Here is a 21,524-nt window from a genome sequence, read left to right on the forward strand (position 1 = left end):
ACTATTCTTCGTCATCACAACGAAATGTCGGTCTTGGTCGACTGATGCTCAAGTCATATGACTTGGTACGAGTCATGCGCAATAACTCGAGTACAAGTCGAGTCAATGCACAAATTGACTCAAGTCGAGTCGAGTCACCGAAAAATCGCGACTCGAATCATTTCAACCCTGTTTTTTTATTAGCTATACGCCCTAGTTCACCCAGTAAATAGTTATGCTTTATATATGACGCGCAGAAAAACATTGGATCAGTGGTTCTCAACTATAGTGCCGGTCAAAATGGTTTGAGTACGCGACTCTGAATCTGGTATTAATTTTAATGATTCGAGATGAGAGAGAGATGATTTTCCAACTACTAAAGTTATACTCTCCTTGCCTCCACGAGAATTACAGTATCGATATTTTTCTCAACTGTGGGAGGCTGCATGCATAAGAATGATGAAGTACACAGCTACGCACGTCACTGAAAATGACATGTTTCTGGATGCAACCCACAGCATATAGTCAAATAGGTATCGTCGAAAAATAGAAAATTATCTTTCATGATGATGAAGAAGTGACATTATATTCTTTGTTGTCTTATAAAAGGTACATAATTTAACTTTGGGATGAAGGCACAGCAGGGATGAAAAACACGGCCTTAGAGGGATTGGTTCATCGAATTACGTCTTCCAAGTATCTTGGAATTTCTACTTTCCAGCCCAGCACGGAGTTAACTTCCTTGTTATTGTATGACACCGTGTGTGTGTCGCAAATAAATTTTCAAATTCATTACTGAATTTTGTCAATAATATTAGTTATTGCAGAACTTTTTTATCATTTTGCGGTCACGTAATCAGATTTACCGTTAGCGCTGATGGAGATGGCGTCTTCGAAAACTTGGGGCGCGTTATCAATGTATGATTGGTTAATCAGCTATGCTTGAATGATCACTACCACAGCGGCAGGCTGATTATGGGATTCTACTAGTTCTAGAAGTTCGCTAACGGCAATGATTCTGTAAGCGCATTATTGTACGTTGATGATTTGATAATAAAATGAGACATCTGGTCATTGAATGTTTTAATGTTAAAACTAGGTACCGATAGGTTTAGAGCAGTGGTTCCCAACCTTTTTGTCTTCATTCCCCACTTCAGATTTATTCCAAGCCTTCATTCCCCACCCGGACAGTAACAGCACTTCGTCAGCCCCGCCAAAAAAACGTTGATCTTGGGCCACCACGCGGTGATAAACGTAACTTCTGGGGGGGGGGGCTTCGCCCCGCAGAACCCCCTCAGTCCCGCGAAGCCTGTACGCTTTTTCCCACTACTTATCAGCTACATTGGGTATACTATTTAGCGCGTCGCCTATTTTGGACTAAACGCGCAAAGCGCGAAAAATTTACATAGTTCGTGTTTGAATCGGTGAATATGATTGGGAATTGCATATATTTTGTTATCAATTTTTTATCCCCTATCTGCTCACGTAATCAGATTTACCGGTAGAGCTGAATGAGGTGTGTTGGAAAAGGTAGGACCCCTAAATAAGAATTAAACATTTTCAGGCGGACCCGTTGGTATATTGATTTCATTACGTTATGCTATTTTGTGACCTTCTTCCTATATCTGCTATGTCAAAAGATATGGAAATCGCCGAAACTAAAAACCACACACGATTTCAAATTGGTATTGCTTTACTGGCAAATAATTTTTCCCTGCGGGATGGCATTTGCCTGTGGGGTTTAGATCGCCAGGACAGGAACATTCGGCGCCAGCCATTTAGCCGCCTATAGACAATCAAACACATATGTATATTGTTTATTGTATATATATCGAAGTTTTCGGTCAACACAAGGCCATTCCTTCTCGGCCAAGGTCTTCTCGCTGCTGATCGTTCTGGCACACTTCTCGGAGTTGCATATAATATGGCCTTGGTGCGCCGTGGCGCAGTAATTATTGACCGACGCCGAAGTCTCCATTTCTATAAATTCTACGTATTTTCGTGGGGGAAGGGTACCGAATAATCAGATATTCAGCGATATTAAATCGCACAGCTAGCGCGAAAATTTTTTGATAAAGTGGCAGAAATTTCCAAAAAAATACTTTAATTTATGTTAATTCACGAAATAATTTTGGGCCTCTTCGAGCTCGCCCCCCCTAACTGGGGGGTTTGGAGTGCGGCAGTTACTGTCCTGCTCCCTACTACCCAGCATGTTCGTCATCACAGAGCAGCTATCTGCTGGTTTGACTACACAACACACACAACCACACCAGTACGCAAGACAATCGCCTTTAACTGCAAACATAAAACGTATTGTGAACCGATACCAGTAACGCTCGGAATTTCGCGAGAGCGTTATTTCACGTCAAACTGACGCCATGATTGGTCATCCAGAGTAAAATGAGGTTTTGTGAGCAACACGCAATATAATTTTCGATACATACATTCCCCTGCAGTTAACTGGTAACGGTAATTGCGCAGGTATCTCCGTGAATATCTAGGCTGTCCTGTATATAATTTTGGACAAATGCGTCTATTCCCCACCTGAAATCATTGAATTCCCACCAGTGGGGAATTCCCCACCGTTTGGGAACCACTGGTTTAGAGCAACCATAGCCGCTTGCAGGCATGACAGAGGTGAAACAGCAAATGATTGTGAACTTCTAGAACTAAGTATAGATCCCAGATATACCTATCTGATATGCTTGAGATTACGCCAAGTGGTCCTGTTTTTCTGGGTGCAGGTAAGGCATATTAGACATCGCCAAACTGGTGCAGCATACCATGTGAGATGGACACAATCCTGTATGCTCAGAAGATATGTGGGCCGACCAGGTAGCCTAGCTTACATTGGATTTATGAAGAAGAGTAACTACCACACCGCTTCAATGCATCCTTTTTATGTCCATGTCTGGTTTGATTCAAGCATTAGTCGTTATGCAGCCGGTAATGATCTTAGATTCATTAAGGACATGCTAGGCAATGTAAGCAAACTGTCACTTTGCTGGTCCTACCAGCATAGTCTGTACTCGTCTTTAGATAGGCTTACCATATTTTGGAAATGTAAAAAGAGGACACTTTTTCAGAAATTTCAGACATGCAAAACTGGAGAAGAATTCTCAAAAACCGGTAAATTTTTCCTACTTCGTGATCGGTTGACTAAAAAAAAAAAAAAAGGTCATCACTTCCGCTCAGAGCTCAGAATAAACGTTTTTCTCTCGACATTTGCCAGGTGGATGGCTAAAAAAAAAAGAAAAAAAAGGTCATCTTTTCGCTCTGAGCTAAAATAACCGCTTTTGCCTCCGAAATACCCGCCGGAGCTTCACTTCTGCGCTAATTTGCGGCATATCACTCGCAATTTCCTCTAAATCTGACCTAAATTTTCAAAAAAGAGGACAACATCTCAAAAAAGAGGACAAAAGGGCGTCCTCCGAGGACACTTTCAAAAAAGTCAAAAAAGAGGACAAATCCTCTTAAAAGAGGACGTATGGTAAGCCTACTTTAGACCTCATGCGCGGCATCATTGAGGACTTTGAAAGCACATGATGGTATGATTCATTATGCTGCAGTAATCTGACAAGTGCCAAGCATAAATGACAGATTCATCCAGCTCTTACAGCATTCAAGACTTCAATTATATACCACGACAACAGCCTAATAAGATCAGACAAAGTAGTGTCAATGTCAAGTTTCATATTTGTATTCAATGATGGTGCATCCCCTCTGAAACTAGAAATTCGGTTGGCACTTGCATAAGCGCCTTTGCAATATTTTTCCCCTTTCCATGAATGAAATCAAGGCACACAGGCCACAACGGTTACCTTCACAATAAGCCATCCAGTCATTATTTAAAGATATTGTGAAGCAGCTGTTCTTTTCATGTATTTCGTAACTCAACATGTTCTGAATTAATCCTAAATCATTATTCACGGACCAATCTACAATGCGCTTACAGAATCACCGCCATTAGCCGACTCCTTGACCAGCAGATCAACAAGCCGCCAAGGTCGTGATCATTCAAGCATAGCAGATTAGCCAATCAAACGCCGTGATTTCGTGATTACTAATCTGCTTGCCGTTCTATGGTCGCTGACACGCCCACTCTACGGCAGCTACTTTCAAACGCATTTAGACAAATGTTAACGACTTTCCCATGAGCTTATTGCAGGTTTATTGACGTTTTTCAACTATAATCTATAGAATGAGACATGGATACGCATAAATTTTGAGATTTTCCAAATTATGGACAATCCTAGTGCTCAATGCCTGTGTTTATGATGGGGCTTTGACTCACGATGTCTGACCTCTTCATTGGAACAAAATACACTATCTGCATTGTATAGATACCCCCAGATTTTACTTCTCAGTCATAACTTTTCCCAAGTTTGGGGTCGCTGCCGTGCATCGGTGATCTGCACTGCTGTTCGGCTGACGTTTTACGCCGGATACCCTTACCAGAGCGAGATAGTGTAATGGTTATGCGTCCGGCTTCTCGAGCGGTAGGTCGTGGGTTCGATCCCCGGCCGGGTCATACCAAAGACTCGAAAAATGGTATCCGCAGCTATCCTGCTAGGCGCTCAGCAATCACGGATAGCATGGAGGAGAAAAAAAACGGGGGCGCAGACTAGATGACCTCATGGGGCCGTATCGCAACTCCGTCGCCAAAGCATCTCGATGGTGCAGGCGAGAAAGAATATCATCTCTCTCTCTCTCTCTCTCCTATCGCAACTCTATACCCGTTTTAGCGGCACTGGAATCGATTGTACACGTCAGTGGCTTGCTATTATATGGAGACCGATGCGATGCGAGACCGATGATATAACCAATTGGCCTGTCGTAGCAAGTAGACTATACCTCATATTTTAATATTGAGACATAAAGATGCCATTATATCTTGCATGGGATTTTGGATCTTTCAAATTCAGTGTCAGGCTCTATCTCATTGCAATGCCAGAATCATATTCAGTGGTCAGCGTACCTTGCTTGTATCGCATGTCGAGATGGTTCTAGCCCCGTACAGTGTACAATGTGCAGGAGTACGCGTCATATGTTATGTAGTACGTGCATTCTTCATTCTTAATATTGAGGCCCCCAATGATAATCAGTTGACGCAATTGTTGAAGCGAGAATCCCAGGTGACCGACTGTAAATGTTACAACGAATTTATCGCTATTGTACAGTTTGCAAAACCAAAACATCGCTCAAGACGCTACGATTATATTGCTAATTGAGCGAATTGACACACGATATCCATTACACGCGATCTCACTGAGGCACAATGTATACATCGACCAGTCTGCCAAAGAAGAAAAGAAACGATTTGCTAGTAAACATATTCTATCAATGACAACGCTTTGTAGTATACTTAATGTGCGACGGGAAAGTAAGCCTTCTCGTGAGTGAATTTAGCAATGATCAAGGGATATAAACCATCTTCGCAGGCGCAGGTTAATTGATTATTTAACTCTTTGCAACAAAGAATCTGCAGCTATGAAAACTGACCATAAAGGTTCAGGCTCCAAGGCCACTACGTCAGTGGTAAGTCGCTGCCTGAAAGGCAAGCGAAGGGATGCGATGGACGAGATTGAGGCGTGGATTTCCGACACTAAAATAGAGTTTGGTAGAGGTGAGATAGAGCAAACTTGAACAACTATATAATTCTAGTTGTTTAATTAGACTAATTAGAGCGAATTGCCTGTAATATAATTGTAATATAATTTGTGAAATGTTTCTTTGCTCCAAGGCTAATTCGAATCTAATTTGTGAAATGTTTCTATGCTCTAATTTAAATTCCAATCTATGATTTCTGGTTTCCCTGAAATGCTATAGGAGAATTGTGTGGTGCAGTCAATCTGTGCCAATGTAGCCAATCTTGCTGGTGCAGGCATTTGCATTTTTCACGCGTATAGGAGAAGGAACTGTGATTTGGTATGGACAATGAACATGATTCAATGTCCAAGTTTTCGAAAATTCAGTTCGATTCAAGTTCGATTCTTCATTTCAATACACCACAAGAATGCGATACAATGAAAGATAGGAAGGTGTCGAAACGACTTCGAGTAGTCGTCGAAGTCAGACACCCACCTGGCCTAGGCGATTCAAAAAAGGAGGCATGCTGCACACTGAATGAAAAGTAAAAGAAGATTATATAAAAGGATAGGTGATAGAGAAGGTGCTCTATATGTGTCTGAAGGCGAGATCGATATGTTAGATCGTGGTCCGGTAAACTAGAGGGCTAACTAGTAGGCCTATTGATTGACTATTGATAATAATATAATTTGAAAATAAACCGTGTAGCTATAATTCTAATATTATTTGGAAAAACTGTGCAGTCTAGTTTTAAAAATAATGTTGAGCAATAATTCTAATTCTAATATAATTCGGAAAAGCTGAAAATTTTCTTGGTGTCCAAGTCTAGGTAAGAGAATGCGGAACCGTAATGATTATGAAAAGATTTCTCAATCCTATCATTGGATTCATATTTTTCTACTTTTCGACACACACATATATATATACTCGTTAACGAATGGCATGGCATATGGATATAAAAGTGTAAAATATAGCTAATTGTGCTCGGTAATCGAACCATACCGAATTATCGCCCCCCTTTTGACGTATAGAGACCTGAGGATTCGTGGATTAAATATGAAGAGATGTTGCGAAAAACCCTATACTTCTGATTGATGAATCGCGAATATTGCACTTGGTGCAGACTGCAGAGCACCTATAGTCCTATACTGCCATGCTGTTTGCAATGCAGACTGCATATGTGGTGTCTACATGTAATGACAGAACTGGTATCGATTCCTGATTCAAGCATTTACCCAGACCGACATCTAGCAGATGTCATCAACACTTTGTCACGTCAATGCTCGCAGGAAATAAAATAATATATACTATATTTCAATGATTCGGACACCTTTTGCTAGCTACCGTATCGTAAAATCCTAACAGTGACATTTACCAGCAAAGATGTGCAAAAATCGGCAAGGTGCATTATGGGTATCGTAATTGTTAAATAAATGTTGCGTTTTGGCCTGGTTCTCTCACGTCAGAACTGAAGATAGAGTTTAACGAAGGTCTGAAATGCGTGTGCGCTCAGTTCCGTCCCACCAGATGCAGATAACTCAACCACTGTTACAAGGAAATATATAGGTACGGTCAAGCATGTAGCAGTGATGGATGCTATCCGACAGTCGTCGAGCATGTCCAGTGTCCACATTCCAGTCGAAATACAAGCGATTGCCACTGAATAAATATACTAGTCAGCCCTCAAGTTTACCGGACCACGACCTGACATATCGATCTCGCCTTCCGTCAGATGCCACTTCATTTTGTAAGATGTCCTCTTCTATTATCGTCTTTTACGCTTCATTCAGTGTGCATGCCTCCTCTTTACATCGCCTAGGCCCGGGTGGGTGTCTGATTTCAAAGACTATACTACAAGTCGTTTCGACACCCTCCTATCTTTTCATTGTATCGCAGTCTAGTGGTATTTTAAAATGGTGAAATTCTTATTAAATTGATATTATAATAGTGTGATATGTTAAGTGACATTCTCAAGACTCATTACTGGAAAATACTGGTATTTTCCAAAAATGTTCACTATAGGATAGAACCTTTCAAGGTTCGTTTCCTAACGCGAAACCCAAAAACACAAAAGAAGCTTGAACAAGTTATTTTATTTGCAATCGGATTATTGTCAATGGTGCTAAACTTTATTAACTTTATGGACATACTGCGGCACTGGAGCTGTCCACGAGCCACTTCTACGCGTTTTCTCACCATTATTATGTGCGAGTTAATACTATTTCATTTCTGTGTATGCACTGCATCAGGGGTCGGAATACGTTTTAACTCGCGCTCCGCATTCAACATCTGAATCGATTCGCGGGCCGCACTAGTAAAATCGGGATTATAAGCATAATCGCAATATTTTATTTGACAAATAATTATCGAAGGAATGGAGATAATACATTCTTGACGTTTTCGTGGGCAACACAAGATGTTGTCGGGGCCGCATGCACTACATGGTTTAATGGTTGACGTTCTTAACATCATGTCAACGCAAATCTATTCATAGGTACGGAAATAGTCCAACATTTACAAACGAAACGTTCTTCCTCCGTTCTTAATGGCCACTGCAATTCTAACGATTAAAAAATATCTTTATTCGCCAGGAAACTCATCGAGGGTATCAGCGCAACCACCCAAGAACGTGACAGAGCAGAAAATGCTCGAATCCAAGTTATTCGAAATGTCTAAACAACGGTATAACTTCATGTTACATTCCAAATGGCAGCAGAAACTATTCATGGAAAAGCAACGTCAAAAAACAGCCGTCATGAAAGACCTGCTGAAAAACGTGGACCCGTCGAAAATAACGGCAGACAGAACGCCCAGAAGCAGGGTGAACAAACGCAAAACTGCCAATTACGACCGGCTACGTTTGCCAAAAGTAGCAATGTCCGAAGCTGGAAGATTAGCGGACGACGCGCGAACCATATCGCCAACAGCCACTGCTATGACAGCACCAGTCAGCGGCAGCAAGAAGACAGTTACTTTTGTTACGGAGAAAGCCAACTTGAATACGACGGATCGCAAACTATCATCAGACAAATTAGTCCCTCTGGCGACGCACAGCGACTTAAATATCACGCCTGGTCCGGATGTAGTACCAATGAACGCGACTAGGCATGACATTCCTGAATTAGTCGAGTCGAAAGTTACCAAAGCTTATATAGTGCCGTTGGAAGGACGGTGGCCTGTGGAGGATGAGAGGTTTTTGAGGTTGCATAAATCTCTGAGTGAAAATTATCGCGGAAGGCGGGCGAAGAGTATTGCGTTCCGAAGTATGGCGATTGTGTGATGTTACCTTACCGTTTTGAGCCTGTGCGAATAAGTGTCGGGACGACATCGATCCACATTTGGAATGTAACTGGTGACTTGAAATTCAATTATGTCGGCATGGAACAAGATGGAATTGATGTAAATTTACTATTCGAATAAAAATTATACATAATTTATCCTTAAAAGATACAGAACAAACAGATTACAGCACATGATGTGCGTCTCTACTAAATGCTGACGATTACTCTTGACGAGTGTCAGCCAAAAAATTCGGGTGTATTTCAATATGAATATTCTATTCAATTGCATATTGTAGTTCTGTACCAAGAAGTTCTATTATTTTTGTTACGGCCTCAGCTAACAGCACATTGAATGAGTGCAGTCGACCAACTATTCACAGGGTATATATGCATCCGAGAGGCCATGTGTTCCAGAAGTAGCGGAATCATCACGACTATCACTAAATCCGCTGTCGATAGATTTTCCTGCATGAGAACTTTGACGTCACTATATGACACTAAAAATGCGTGCAATCTCCGTAAACATATTTAGTTATCTGCTTCCACGCGGTTCTTATGACATTTTTACTCATAACAGGGATGCAAACTTATCCCAAAAATAGTTTCTAGTTTTCAAAATATAAATGGGAGAAGTACCTAGTTTGACCTAAAGAATTTTGCAATTAGAATTTACAATAATGTACAACCGTAACCACTTGAGTAACGACTTAACTAAGTCTAGCACAAGTAGGCAAAACATTTTTCTAGTACTCTGAAAAGTAGAAATACTTCGCTATAGCTATAGTATACTGACCACCTCTGAGCCCAGATGGATATCGCTCACACTTGGTATGTTACCAGAGCCGGGACTCAAACCTAACCCCTCTTGGCGATAATACTGTTCAACAATTTTTCAAAAGCTGTTCGTTTGCGATGAGAAAACAGTTGATTATTTTCCAAAACTGGCAATTAAAAATTTCCGATAAGCTCTATAGTTTAAAAAGATATCATTTTTTTCTTCATTTTTTTATAAGGATCCAGATATGGAAAGTGTTAGTGCACTCTATTGAATACGAATCCTACAATGTACAAACACTCTACTAATTGAGTACGCTTATATTTCAGTAGAATATTTCCATGAAAGCTAATGCGACTTCGGGAAGCTCCTAAACTCGGCCGGATGGAGGTCAGACCGGTACATGGAATCCGCACGGTCCTATGTTATATTAAAAGGCAGTTCTCTTCAACCTTATTTTGGTTTGGTTACCCCTTAAAGCTATTATGACGAACTCATGCAATGTAAATTGTAAACTGAGGTATAGGGAATATGAAAAATCATTACGCATTTCATCCCGTCAAGGTTTTACACACTGTCTGCGTTAGAGTTCGATTATGTCTGCAGGTTGCTTGTAAGTAGGCCCACCATCGCCGTCATGAAGACAGCATGCCAACGAACTTGAGAAAATGGAAATGATTCTATTAATGACTGGCAAACATTATGAACTAATAACTCAAATGGAGGTATGATATCTTTTCTCCGTTGCACCCCTACTCAGTGGATGGAGTTGCGAGGTTCAATCTTTCTTCCGATATTTGAAAACTTTCGCGTAAATACATTGATGGCATTTGAAGAAGCACGGAGCTGCTTCATACATTTAACAGCTGCAACCGAAAGTCAGTCTATGGCCGGGCAAACTTTCCAGCTCGCGGAGCGCTTTCAACATCCGAATCCCTTCGTTGGCCTCATTACAGTGTATTCGAAATAAAAAACCTCGACGCAATCTTTTATTTGATGATATGGTAACCATATAGTAACTGAAGACATGGAGACAATACGCAAACAATTTAAACATTGATCTGATGAACGCGTGTACGTCAGAAACGGTGACGACATTTTATAAGCTAGCCAAGTGGCCATTCTCAATCAATCCGGACAAAGTATGCTGAGCCGATTCTTAAAGATGGAAGTATGAATATGGAAGCAGCGCCTCATAGATGTATGCTGATTCTGCATTTGGTCAACTTGGGAACGCACAATGCTGACAGCGTCATAACCAGCATACCTTTAAACACGTTTCAATAAAAGGCTTGCCATGTTAAACTTGCCTCTTCGCGTACTTTCAATAGGACGACATACACGACATAATTTACTGTTGCCTCAAAAACATTTGATTAATTCGGTTGATTTGATTTGCACTTCATAATTTGATAAATTGTGCCTGTAATTTGGGTGATCGGAATCAAATGGTGTTTCAAATTGCAGCAACAAAACTTTTTTCGCTTTTTGTATTGATTTGGACATGGCATTATGGATGAGTCGAGATCGAAGTTATGAATGACTTGCAACTAGCATAGAGGACGACTCTACAACACACAACCGGTAATTTTCAAGTACAGCACTGAAAGTTGGAGTCCCAATAGAAAATGACTATATGCGATCCGAACTATCTCATATCCGGTTGGATTTGCTTGGATGTTTAGCAACCGAAACGTGTCAAGATACGTGGGCCTCGAGGACGGGCTATTAGGCTAACAATAAAACATTTATCAATATTTTTATTATGTTTCTCGGTGCCTTCGCGGGACGCACACGAAATGTTGTCACTGGCCGCATGTGGTACTCTATGGTGTCTCTTTAATAAATATTTCCATACCAAAATTCTGTATTCAATTTAAATCTTCAATTCATCAGTTAAGTTCATCATAAACGACGGTTGTATTATCCAAAACATGCGTTAAGTGTGACACGCACTTCACTTAAGTTTGCTAACTAAATATTGTTGAAAAAATTATCAGTTTCGTGTAACAAGTTTGTGATACACCCTTGTCTAGTTTATCGTACCGGTGCTTGCCATGTACATATTCGACCACCCCGGTGAAGAGCACTGCTATATGGTGTGTGCATGTTCCTATGTCAAATACCTGCTACAGGGTATATACCAGAGATGAGCGGACTTGAAATTTCTATGTTCTAATCCAATCCAAATCCGAACCTTCGAATCCTAATCCAAATCCTAATCCATAACTTTTACATATTTATGTCCATGACCAATCCTAATCCGATTCCAACTGGAAATTCAGAAAAAATACTAATTTATGCAATGGAGGGATTCGAAAATTTTCTTTCACAACGAACGATTCACTTGATTCAAGATAACTTAGTGACCTTAAGTACATTAATAACTGATCTGCATAAAGTTTGTCGCCATTCGCCACACGGCATTTCAATCTCCCTGAAAATAAGTCAATCCAATCCAAATCCTAATCCGTTCTGCAAGAAATGTCCAATCCAGATCCAATCCAAATCCGACAAAATTTCACAAATCCTGTTTTTTCAAAACCTAATCCTAATCCATGCTCATCTCTGGTATATACACGATTACACGGTCCTATGGTTAACTCCTATAGACGGACCAGGCAGTGATCGAATTCAACCGGTTTGATGAGATCATCATTATCGGAGAACCGGTTAGCATTATGGTTACTATCGAAGACGTCTGTACCAGAACTGGCTGAAAACTGCAACAACTATGACAGAGCTGACTGAAAAATATTGAATCCTATCACTTTTATGGTATGCTATATACTATCGCGAATTGCGTCACCCGTTCTCCAATTCCTATCCTAAAAAGAATTCGAACAAGTTCATATCTCATGGGCAATGACGTCATTTTTTGGGCAAATGTCAGTCGTAGTTTTGGAGATACGCGTCTTTTGTCTATGACAGTGGTTCCCGCAAAGTGGGTGATATCGTTCCCTGGGGACGATTTTGACAGGCACGGGGAAGAACAATGCGAACGGTGCGATGAGGACGGGATGATATCTCAGAACGTTTAGTCAATCATATTTTTCTTGCTGAGGAGGAATATATGATAATCAGTGGTTGTTGACAAAAACAAATCTGTTCAATGCTTGACTCATCCTAGCCTGCGATATGTGAAAAGATCAAACTGGGAAATGTGCTTCACATGACAACACAGGTTCGTATAGGTATGGGTCGTGATCCAAACATGAGTCACACATGCCCGTAAAAACGTAGCATATACCAAAATTAAAAATGCATTTCATCGATGTGGGAGGCTTGGGTAGCAAGATGATTATAACACTCAGATTTGGTTCGCGTTCTAAAAAGTAGGAGAGCCACTGCATTACACCAGTCGAACTTGCTGATGAATTTTATCAATTTCATAGCAATGCGTCGTTGAAGTGCACTCAAAAACTACGTATGCAAAAATTAATGCATGAGAAGTAGTATATAGAAGTAGGCCTACTATACAAATACGACTACTTGGGGAATGAAACTTATAGATTACCTACTTGATTACTGAGAAGAAGTAGAAGCATTTCATTACTGACTACCACTAGATTTGCGAGGGCGATAAATATATGTCGAGCTTGATAAGGGGCGTTGATTAGAAAAAGTTTGGGAACAGTTGGTGTAGAAGGAGACGGCATCGCCTCATTAAGTCCGTAAAATCAAAAGCGCATTTATAAAGTCAGTAGAAATAGTATGCTTTAGTCGACCTCCCAGCAATGTGTATAGAAAACTTAATCCGCCAGTACATGCCCCGCATAGTTTTGAATTTTGATTGATGGTCCATTCTTGGTACAGCGAATCTTTAGGGTACTAGTGTCTTATATAGCATTTGTAAACGGTATAATATCAGTTTTCTTTACAGTATTTCCCCGTTACGAAGCGTGCCACGGTCTCATACATCATAACAATCCCATTTACCTGATTACATCACCGGCGGTCAGGCACGGTGCTTTCTTCGTGCTATATGAGAGCTTATTAGCGGATACCCGCCATCCACGCAGTAAGACAAAATACCAGTGTTGTATTTCGCTAGCTCAGCCCGGCATAATAGACCACGCAATCATTAATCGACTCCAAGATCTTTGATAATGATCGACCGTGTCAATTTGTGGCTTAGCTTATTTAATTGGCGCGCGCATCGCCTCGCCATTTTCTTGGGAAACACGTCGTTAAACCCGGCGCCGTGTCATGGACGAATGCGAAAGCCGTTAGGGCGCGATCGAATCAAACTGATCTGTCAAAAAGTCTGCCGGCGGGAGAGTATAATTGGCCGACAAATTGAAATCTTTCGATTTATCTCGTGCAGGTGCAATGTGTGTTGTCCATATTGAAATCAGCCCGTTTCTTCGACACGTTATCCATACCGTGACGAGAGACTCTTGTAATATAAATTGAAGCTTTGGCTTAAAGGCTTCGAGATTGTGGTCCCGCATCGTTTGGGTTGTGGCCCGCCTGCAAGCGTAAATATAAATTTGAACTTGGATAACCCAGATGCAGAATTTCTGACAGGATTTGGCATGTAAAATGCCAGTGAAAACTAGATGTGGATCGTGAAATTCGGATTATTATAAGGTTCATCACCACCAAGCAACAGTATGGACTTTGATTTGGAGGTGGTTTATAATCTGACGTCGGGAACGTATTTGCGGCCCACACAGGGTTGCATTTAAAACGAATGTTGTTTTAAACCGATGCCTGTTTTTTTCAAACGTATAATTATGCCATAATTGAGTATATACTTTCGAAAAACACGTAGTAGGCCTATGAGCCTACGGACGATTTACACCCAATACAGTCGACGATATGGAGTGGTTGGAACCCTCGAAAGAGTCGTTGGTTCGACAGTGATAGCAAATAGATATAGATAATTGGTACGGAATGAGCCTTCTGACGACAGTAAAAATGCTGCATAGCGATGCAGTCCTGGTTGAAGATATTTTGGGCTGTTTATGACAGTGGTCAGAAGCCCTTTTCGTCGAAGCGACCATTTTTACCATTTATTTTTAATTGTGAATGACAATCCACTGTGACGCCATAATTATTGATTCTTGACGTCATGACTAGAAAAAATGTTTTAAACAAGGATCATGTTTTAAACGCGTTTGTTTTAAATTGATATTTGTTTTGATTGCAACTTTAGGTCCACATGTGAAGTCAACATTGGATTTCAAATTGTTAAAAGCTATCATAACCAAAATGAGGGTGAAATCTGATAAGACTCTTCACAAATTGCCAGCAATCAATAATTGAGAGAAGACATTTTATTATATTTGGGAAAGTCTAATTTTAGGCAGAAAGTGTCGATTTTATCATCTTCTTGTCTTCTTTCTTTTCTCTAATCTAAATCTAGCCCTAACCCAACCCTGTTCTACCCAAACCCAATGAGACACTGGCAAATGATACACCGACAGTGTTGTAACCTAGTCACAGGGCTCCGAGTCACAAGTCAAATCTTACTTTTATGGTGTTGACTCGATTCAAGTCGAGTCATTTTCAATTCACCACCGAGTCATGTCCGAGTCCAAGTCACGGAGTAGAGTGTCGAGTCCGAGTCATAGTGTTTTGACTCGAGTCCGAGTCCAAGTCATTGTGTTGACTGTTCAGTTCCGAGTTAATGTCATGTGAAACCCAACTTTTACAACTCTGCTCGATGATATCGAATGCTTCGCATTCATAATATGCTAGTCTTCTTCACTTTTAACAGTTTCTGTTAACATTTTCAGGTTCGAGTACTGATAGACGAAAAATAATACCGCGATAACTTGACTATTATTCGAAATTACAATGAAATGCCTGTCTTGGTAGATCCAGTCTCGAGTCATATGACTCGGTCCGAGTCATGCGCAATGACTCGAGTACAAGTCGAGTCAATACACAAATTGACTTGAGTCGAGTCGAGTTATTTTTCATTTTTAAGAAAATGACTCGAGTCAAGTCGAGTCATCAAAAAATCGTTACTCAAGTCATTACAACCAGGTATACCTACAACGGCAACATCGCGAAAGCAGATGCTGACATCGATGATAATTTATATCCGATACACCCGCCCGAACTTGACTATTCGCAGTTGACACGATCCGGTTGATTAAAGCGTTGCAACTTGTTGTTTGTTGATTTTAGGCATGATAGTGAATTTATTTAATACGTATATCAAGTCATTGGTAAAGGATGCCCGTGTCCATATTAGCCGATGCGTAACTAACAGCAATCGCATCACGCATAAGACGAAGTGCTCCACAAATTACGCCAGGCAGCCTGAGTATTTATGACGATGGTCCGATTTTTCGCGCAGAATTTGTGCAGCTGCCTTTTGATGGATCGCCCAGCTACTCCTAACCGACCAAAGTCATCGCCTGCTGTACATCATACGCGTTTGATCGAGGTAACCTTATACGCGATGGCGTATGTATCGACTAAGCTGCATAAGGGTGGAATTAACGACAACATATGTAAGGATTTGGTAGCGATCAAAGACGTACTAGCCGTTTCGGTGACCGCCTACCACAAAGTCTCCGACCAACCTTACTGTTGATGTAAACACCTCACATGAGAGTGGGGTTGTAATTGGATACGGAAATGTCGAGTGATTTAGGCTTCTCGCATATAAGCTTGGACAACTTCAACTGAGTTAAGTCAGGTCTGCACTGCAAACCGAATTTCACCGTATTTTACCGCTTTCCCCCCAGCGTACGATACAAATCAGTCTTTGGCGCTTTTTGGTACAAAATTTGACTTTCATGCACACTCCAGTCGGTACAAACGCATAAAATACACCAATTCTTACGGAGATATATCTCAGGTGTGGAGGGGGTTCGGCATTTCTTTACATCCCAAGCAGACGCGAACAATGGCACACGTATACACGGAGCCCGCTACACACCCATGGATTAGATCTGCGCATTTCGCAATGATGGTTAATGGTTATATTTGACCCGTTTTCACGCATTGGAATGGGCGTGACAGCGAAATTTAGTATCCGAATGTAGCGATTGTCTGATTTGCATACTTATCACCTACCACTACTTATCACCTACCCAAGTATTGGGGATCAATATGGACTTCTCATCGCTTTCACACCTTATGTAGGCCATGCTATAAACCTATACAGTTGATAGTTCGTGAATGATAAAATCGAGAAGTGGCCTGTTGTAGAATGACCATTGATGTCGAAACAACATGGATAACAACCCTCCTCATATCCCCCATGCATGTATATCAAAATTACCTCTCCATCGGCTACCGTGTAGACTGTAGGCCCACTTCACAGCCTATGAAACGCCGAATGCACAATACACATAGCGACTTCTAGGACTGCTCAAATAGGTTGGACAGCACAGGCCTAATGAGAACATAAGGAACATGACATAATGCAAGAGAAGAAAACCGACTTGATAAATGACACAGATTGAGCGTTTCCATTGCCATTGCAACGACACGGTGTACCTAATTATTTGCATCGTATTCAATGAAGACCCCCCGAGCGTGTAGAGAGGGGTCGTGTCACAACCACGTATGCTGTTGTCAGATGAGAAGCACCCTCTCAATCACGCCTGCTAATGCGACAGGCTCCAAAATATAGAGAAGTGGGCGATCGGATGTCGCGAGCGAGCGTAAACAATCCTCGGATATGTGTTTTGATCTATTACCGGCGTGTTCAGTAGCAACACAACGTCACAGCGGCATCTGCGCTTGGGGAAACATTGACCAGATGTTGGTTGTTGTTGGAATGCCTCAGTTGAAGGAACTTGCCACGTTGGACCTCAGCGCGAGATAGATCAAACGAATGAGAAGTGAGGAAGATAATTCTATAATCATCACTAAAATCACTTGTCACATAAGCCTTGATCTGGTGCTAGAAAGCGACCGCAATTGCTCGCACTTCTGCTGCTTGCCTTTCCGTTTGGTTGGCTTATGCGATCGTTATCGCGTTGACACAACCGGGTATCAATCTTAAGATATTAAGATATTACTGATCTGATTAGTGATTTGATTAGGTATTTTGGGATATCACCTGTACGCAGAGGTATATAGGTCAACGGCGATGCTGATTTTTTTCTTCCAAACTTTGATATTTCGACAGGGGTCATAAGCACTTTATATCGACTCAATACCACAATGGAGCTGCTTGGACATATGGGGGATAGTATTCTCAAGTCCAAATCTCACAGTTAATTCTGATACTATCCTGTGTATAAGGTATGTGGAAGATATAAATGGGCATAATGTACCACGAATTGCGTGACGTCACAGAGGTGATGTGGCGTAATCCAGGGATCGTTAACCTTTCTTGCTCTGCGGACCGGTTTCGGAGTATTTATTGTTTTCGCGTAACAGTCTTCAAACCACAAATGTTCATAAATTAAAAATTTACTGCGGCTCATACTGCTAAAGGCTGCCGAGTAAGACAATACCACACGTGTTTTGATTTTAGATATTGTTTGTCGTTGATTGTTTTTGAAATTTTATCGGCGATATTGAACACTAATAATTCTGAACCTTCTCTAAACTTGCAAAAGTAAACGAACTCCTCGCCGACCAATGGCGAATGCAGGTGGATATGTGGGATGTGGTGGTGAGATGATCACCGCATTTAGCCCTCGTAAAATATCGCAGCACTAAAACAGCCTAAGATGATCTGGGATGAAAATTATTAGAATAATTGAAATTCGATAAGTAAGTAAAGTAGAAATGCCAACTAGACCCAAGCACAATATCGAATTTCAAATCAGATGCACACCACTTCCGAATGCACATCGCTGGGATCCATAACGGCAATGACGCGAGCCCGTGAAATTGGTGATTTTGAAGTGAATGCAATACAAGTTACCGGTGACTGAACTTTCTGTTACTACTTTCGTGCCGGCGCACGAGCCAACAGGGATGTTGTTACAAAACGGGTCACGGTCGCCGCTTCGCGAAGCACAACAATATTCACGGGGCCATCCATGAGTAGACTTGATTGTGCCGCATACAGAAATACATCCTTCGATACATGACATGTTTTGGGTTGGAGAGCGAGCCACCATGCGAACGGCTAAACAAGTCTCCGATTTGAAACAATTTCCACACCAAAATGGCCGCAAATGTCAAAAGGAAAGCGATATTTCGCTACCCATCGTCCGGTTGATTGGTTGTTGATACAAGAACGCGACGGCCCTGTTTCAAATCTCGGCTATTGACGGGAAATCGTGCATTGGAGAAGAAATGGTCGCCTGTTCAAAATATAAGCTTATAAGGACTTTCTCGAAATCGTGGAAGCGTGTGGAAAGTCCTAACAAAAGCGGTATTTCGGCGACTTCACTAGCACGTCTTCAAAGATTTCGATATTTCATAATACACGCGTTGACGCGATCAACTTAACTAAATAAGGTGCATGACATGTATATATAACACATCGCAAATAAAACCGCACTGAATTACTCAGAACGATCGATCAGTTTGAGATAATATGGCCGCAGATACATGAAGTTATAATTGTTTGTTTATATCGGTATGATTGCTTCATTGAAAGCGGATCTAGGTTTTGTCGTCAATCGAACTCTTTACATCTATAAGGCTTTATTAACTAAGACAAACAATGCAGGAAATGGCAATTATTTCATACGTGGGCCTGTAGAATAGAACATTCGGATTATTAACCAATTAAGCAATAATAACATAACGGGTACAGAGACGACTGCGTTTACCACAGGTCGCGAATGTAAAGATATTTGAAATGGCGAGTTGCAGTACTTTTTGTTCGGTAATACTTTTCGAAACGAACATAGGACGTATTCTGTGGTGATTATCGAATCGAGTGTTAAATTGTAAACAGGTGTTCAACATTTCAGAATATTTCGGGGCTTATGTGAGCATCTTCATCCGACATCAAAATGTTTCCTCGCTATATAATCCGGGTAAGCGGTGTTTTAACAAGCCTGGAAGTGGTCCGCGCTGGCGGCAACTGCGAAATCAAAATAAAGAAAATCGGCCTGGTGTGAATGTCAAATTTTGGGCATCGATAATTCTACTAATAATATTGATATAAACAAAGAACTAGTGTCGAAGAATGATCCAAAACTCAAGGAATACTGACCAAGACAACGCTGGAAGGCTCTAAAACAGCGGTTCTCAAACTAGGGGGGCGTGTCTAAAAAGTTTGAGAACCACTGCTCTCAAATAATAGAGGGAGTGAAATAAGCTTAACGAAAAGAATATATAGCTCAGGAGATCAGACAAGAAATACAGTAATCAAGCAATCAAATCGCACACAATCGGACATTAGAAATGAAAATGAGAAAATCCAAATACAAATGAACGGCAGTGAAATTGTAGACTGATTCACCAAGTGTCAGTGACAATCAAATATAATTTCAGAACATGTGCAAGGTACATTTGTCAGCAACGCAATGACTTGTCGTGTATATTCATTATTCGCGGACTATTTGGAAATTATGGAATAAAAAAACAAAAACAAATTGTAAACATTGCAGCCAAAAGGATAATCAACAACAGCGTCCGTCTACGTACATTCTGTATGTCGCACAATTCCACATATCTAACCTTTCCTATAAATCTATGCATGTACTTGTACGTACACTTATACAGAAAATTCAGAATCCATATTTCTACAAGACTTTGCTTGACCTTTCATATGTATATATCCTTAAGATCGGTGCAAAAATAAGATCAAGTACATCACCAATGGTTTGAAAGTCGCCGAATCACAAGAAACGATATTAGAGAGCGTATACTTACAAAAACATTTTGCAGTTTCGTTCACATACGATATGATCATATTATCGTATGCAAAAACTATTAGTAAATTGAATACTTGGCCTACATCAGACCTTTCGAAGTTACAGGCATCATATCGCTCACAGACATGCATGAAACCGAACCAGAAGTACTTCCAATGACCCCACGTGCCTGCGTACTGACGCGGCCAAATTCCAGGAAAATTTTCAGGGTTTATCACACCCGCGCAGGCAGGCGACGTTGTTGATGCAAGGCGAGCCCCCGTCTTGGTTCGTCGCACCCTCTTTTGGTTTTACTTCGTTCGGGCGTTGAACTTGATGTTATTTCAAGTCGATACACATTGTCCAGCAGCGCCCCGCTTCAGAAACAGTGTCAAAACCGAAATCGTTCGTAAGACTCCGCGTTTATGAGGCCACTTCATCTCGGCAGCTGGGTATTTCCGCAATGCGTGCCGCCGGCCAGACTTACCGACAAGTTTCGTTTGTACAGCATCGAACTGTCAGCTAGCGGGCCGTCTCGCGGGAATGTTCAGACCTTCCCGTCGAAATACAAACGGGACCAAAGCAAACAATAATTTTATTCCACGTTCACGTTCACCAACACCACTTGATCCTAGTACGCAAGGATTGTACATTCGCGCGACCTCGAGCCTAGATCGTGTTTGTTTGGTCGTCTCTGACCAAACATTTTCTACAGGTGAAACCGAGTAGTATTATCCTAAGACAACACGACGGGTTACGTGGAAACGTGCTGCAAGGGCAAAGTTGCTACAGTACCGACTGGTTTACTCGATGAGACATTGTAATCCGGCGGTTTACAGAGTCATGGCATTTTGAAACGTCGGCACTGCGAAATTACGTAACGACAACATCCCCCGCTAAAAGACAGTTGCACGCCATTGCACTTTCAGACGAGTGCCTTGTATTGCAAGGTACAGTAATAATGACAACAGCGAAAATCAAAAATACACTCTTGGGTATCAGTTAGTAATGAAGCGAGAAAGTGACCCAATATCGCACAAGAGCAATGTCTTGATTAGAACGAAATAGGTAACGAAGTCCAAACGCAATTTGACGCAATGAATAAACTGTGACGTCACACACACCAAAAGCATTCTCTCATTATCATGCGATACATGTGGT

General features: G+C 41.2%; 1 protein-coding gene and 1 long non-coding RNA gene across 2 annotated transcripts in view; both read left to right on the top strand.

The window, feature by feature from the left end:
* Positions 1–21,524, top strand: part of LOC145449874 (uncharacterized) — a 157,283-nt gene that overhangs the window by 32,907 nt on the left and 102,852 nt on the right. The gene's annotated exons all lie outside the window — the stretch shown is intronic.
* Positions 5,289–9,005, top strand: LOC145449867 (uncharacterized). Its single transcript, XM_080328312.1, has 2 exons — positions 5,289–5,605; positions 8,160–9,005. The coding sequence occupies exons 1-2, from the start codon at positions 5,470–5,472 to the stop codon at positions 8,846–8,848; spliced, it is 825 nt and encodes a 274-aa protein (XP_080184438.1). The 5' UTR covers positions 5,289–5,469; the 3' UTR covers positions 8,849–9,005.

This window comes from Botryllus schlosseri, chromosome 11 (genome assembly GCF_051294905.1).
Source record: "Botryllus schlosseri isolate E-star chromosome 11, Bs_hap1, whole genome shotgun sequence".
Lineage (NCBI taxonomy): Eukaryota > Metazoa > Chordata > Ascidiacea > Stolidobranchia > Styelidae > Botryllus > Botryllus schlosseri.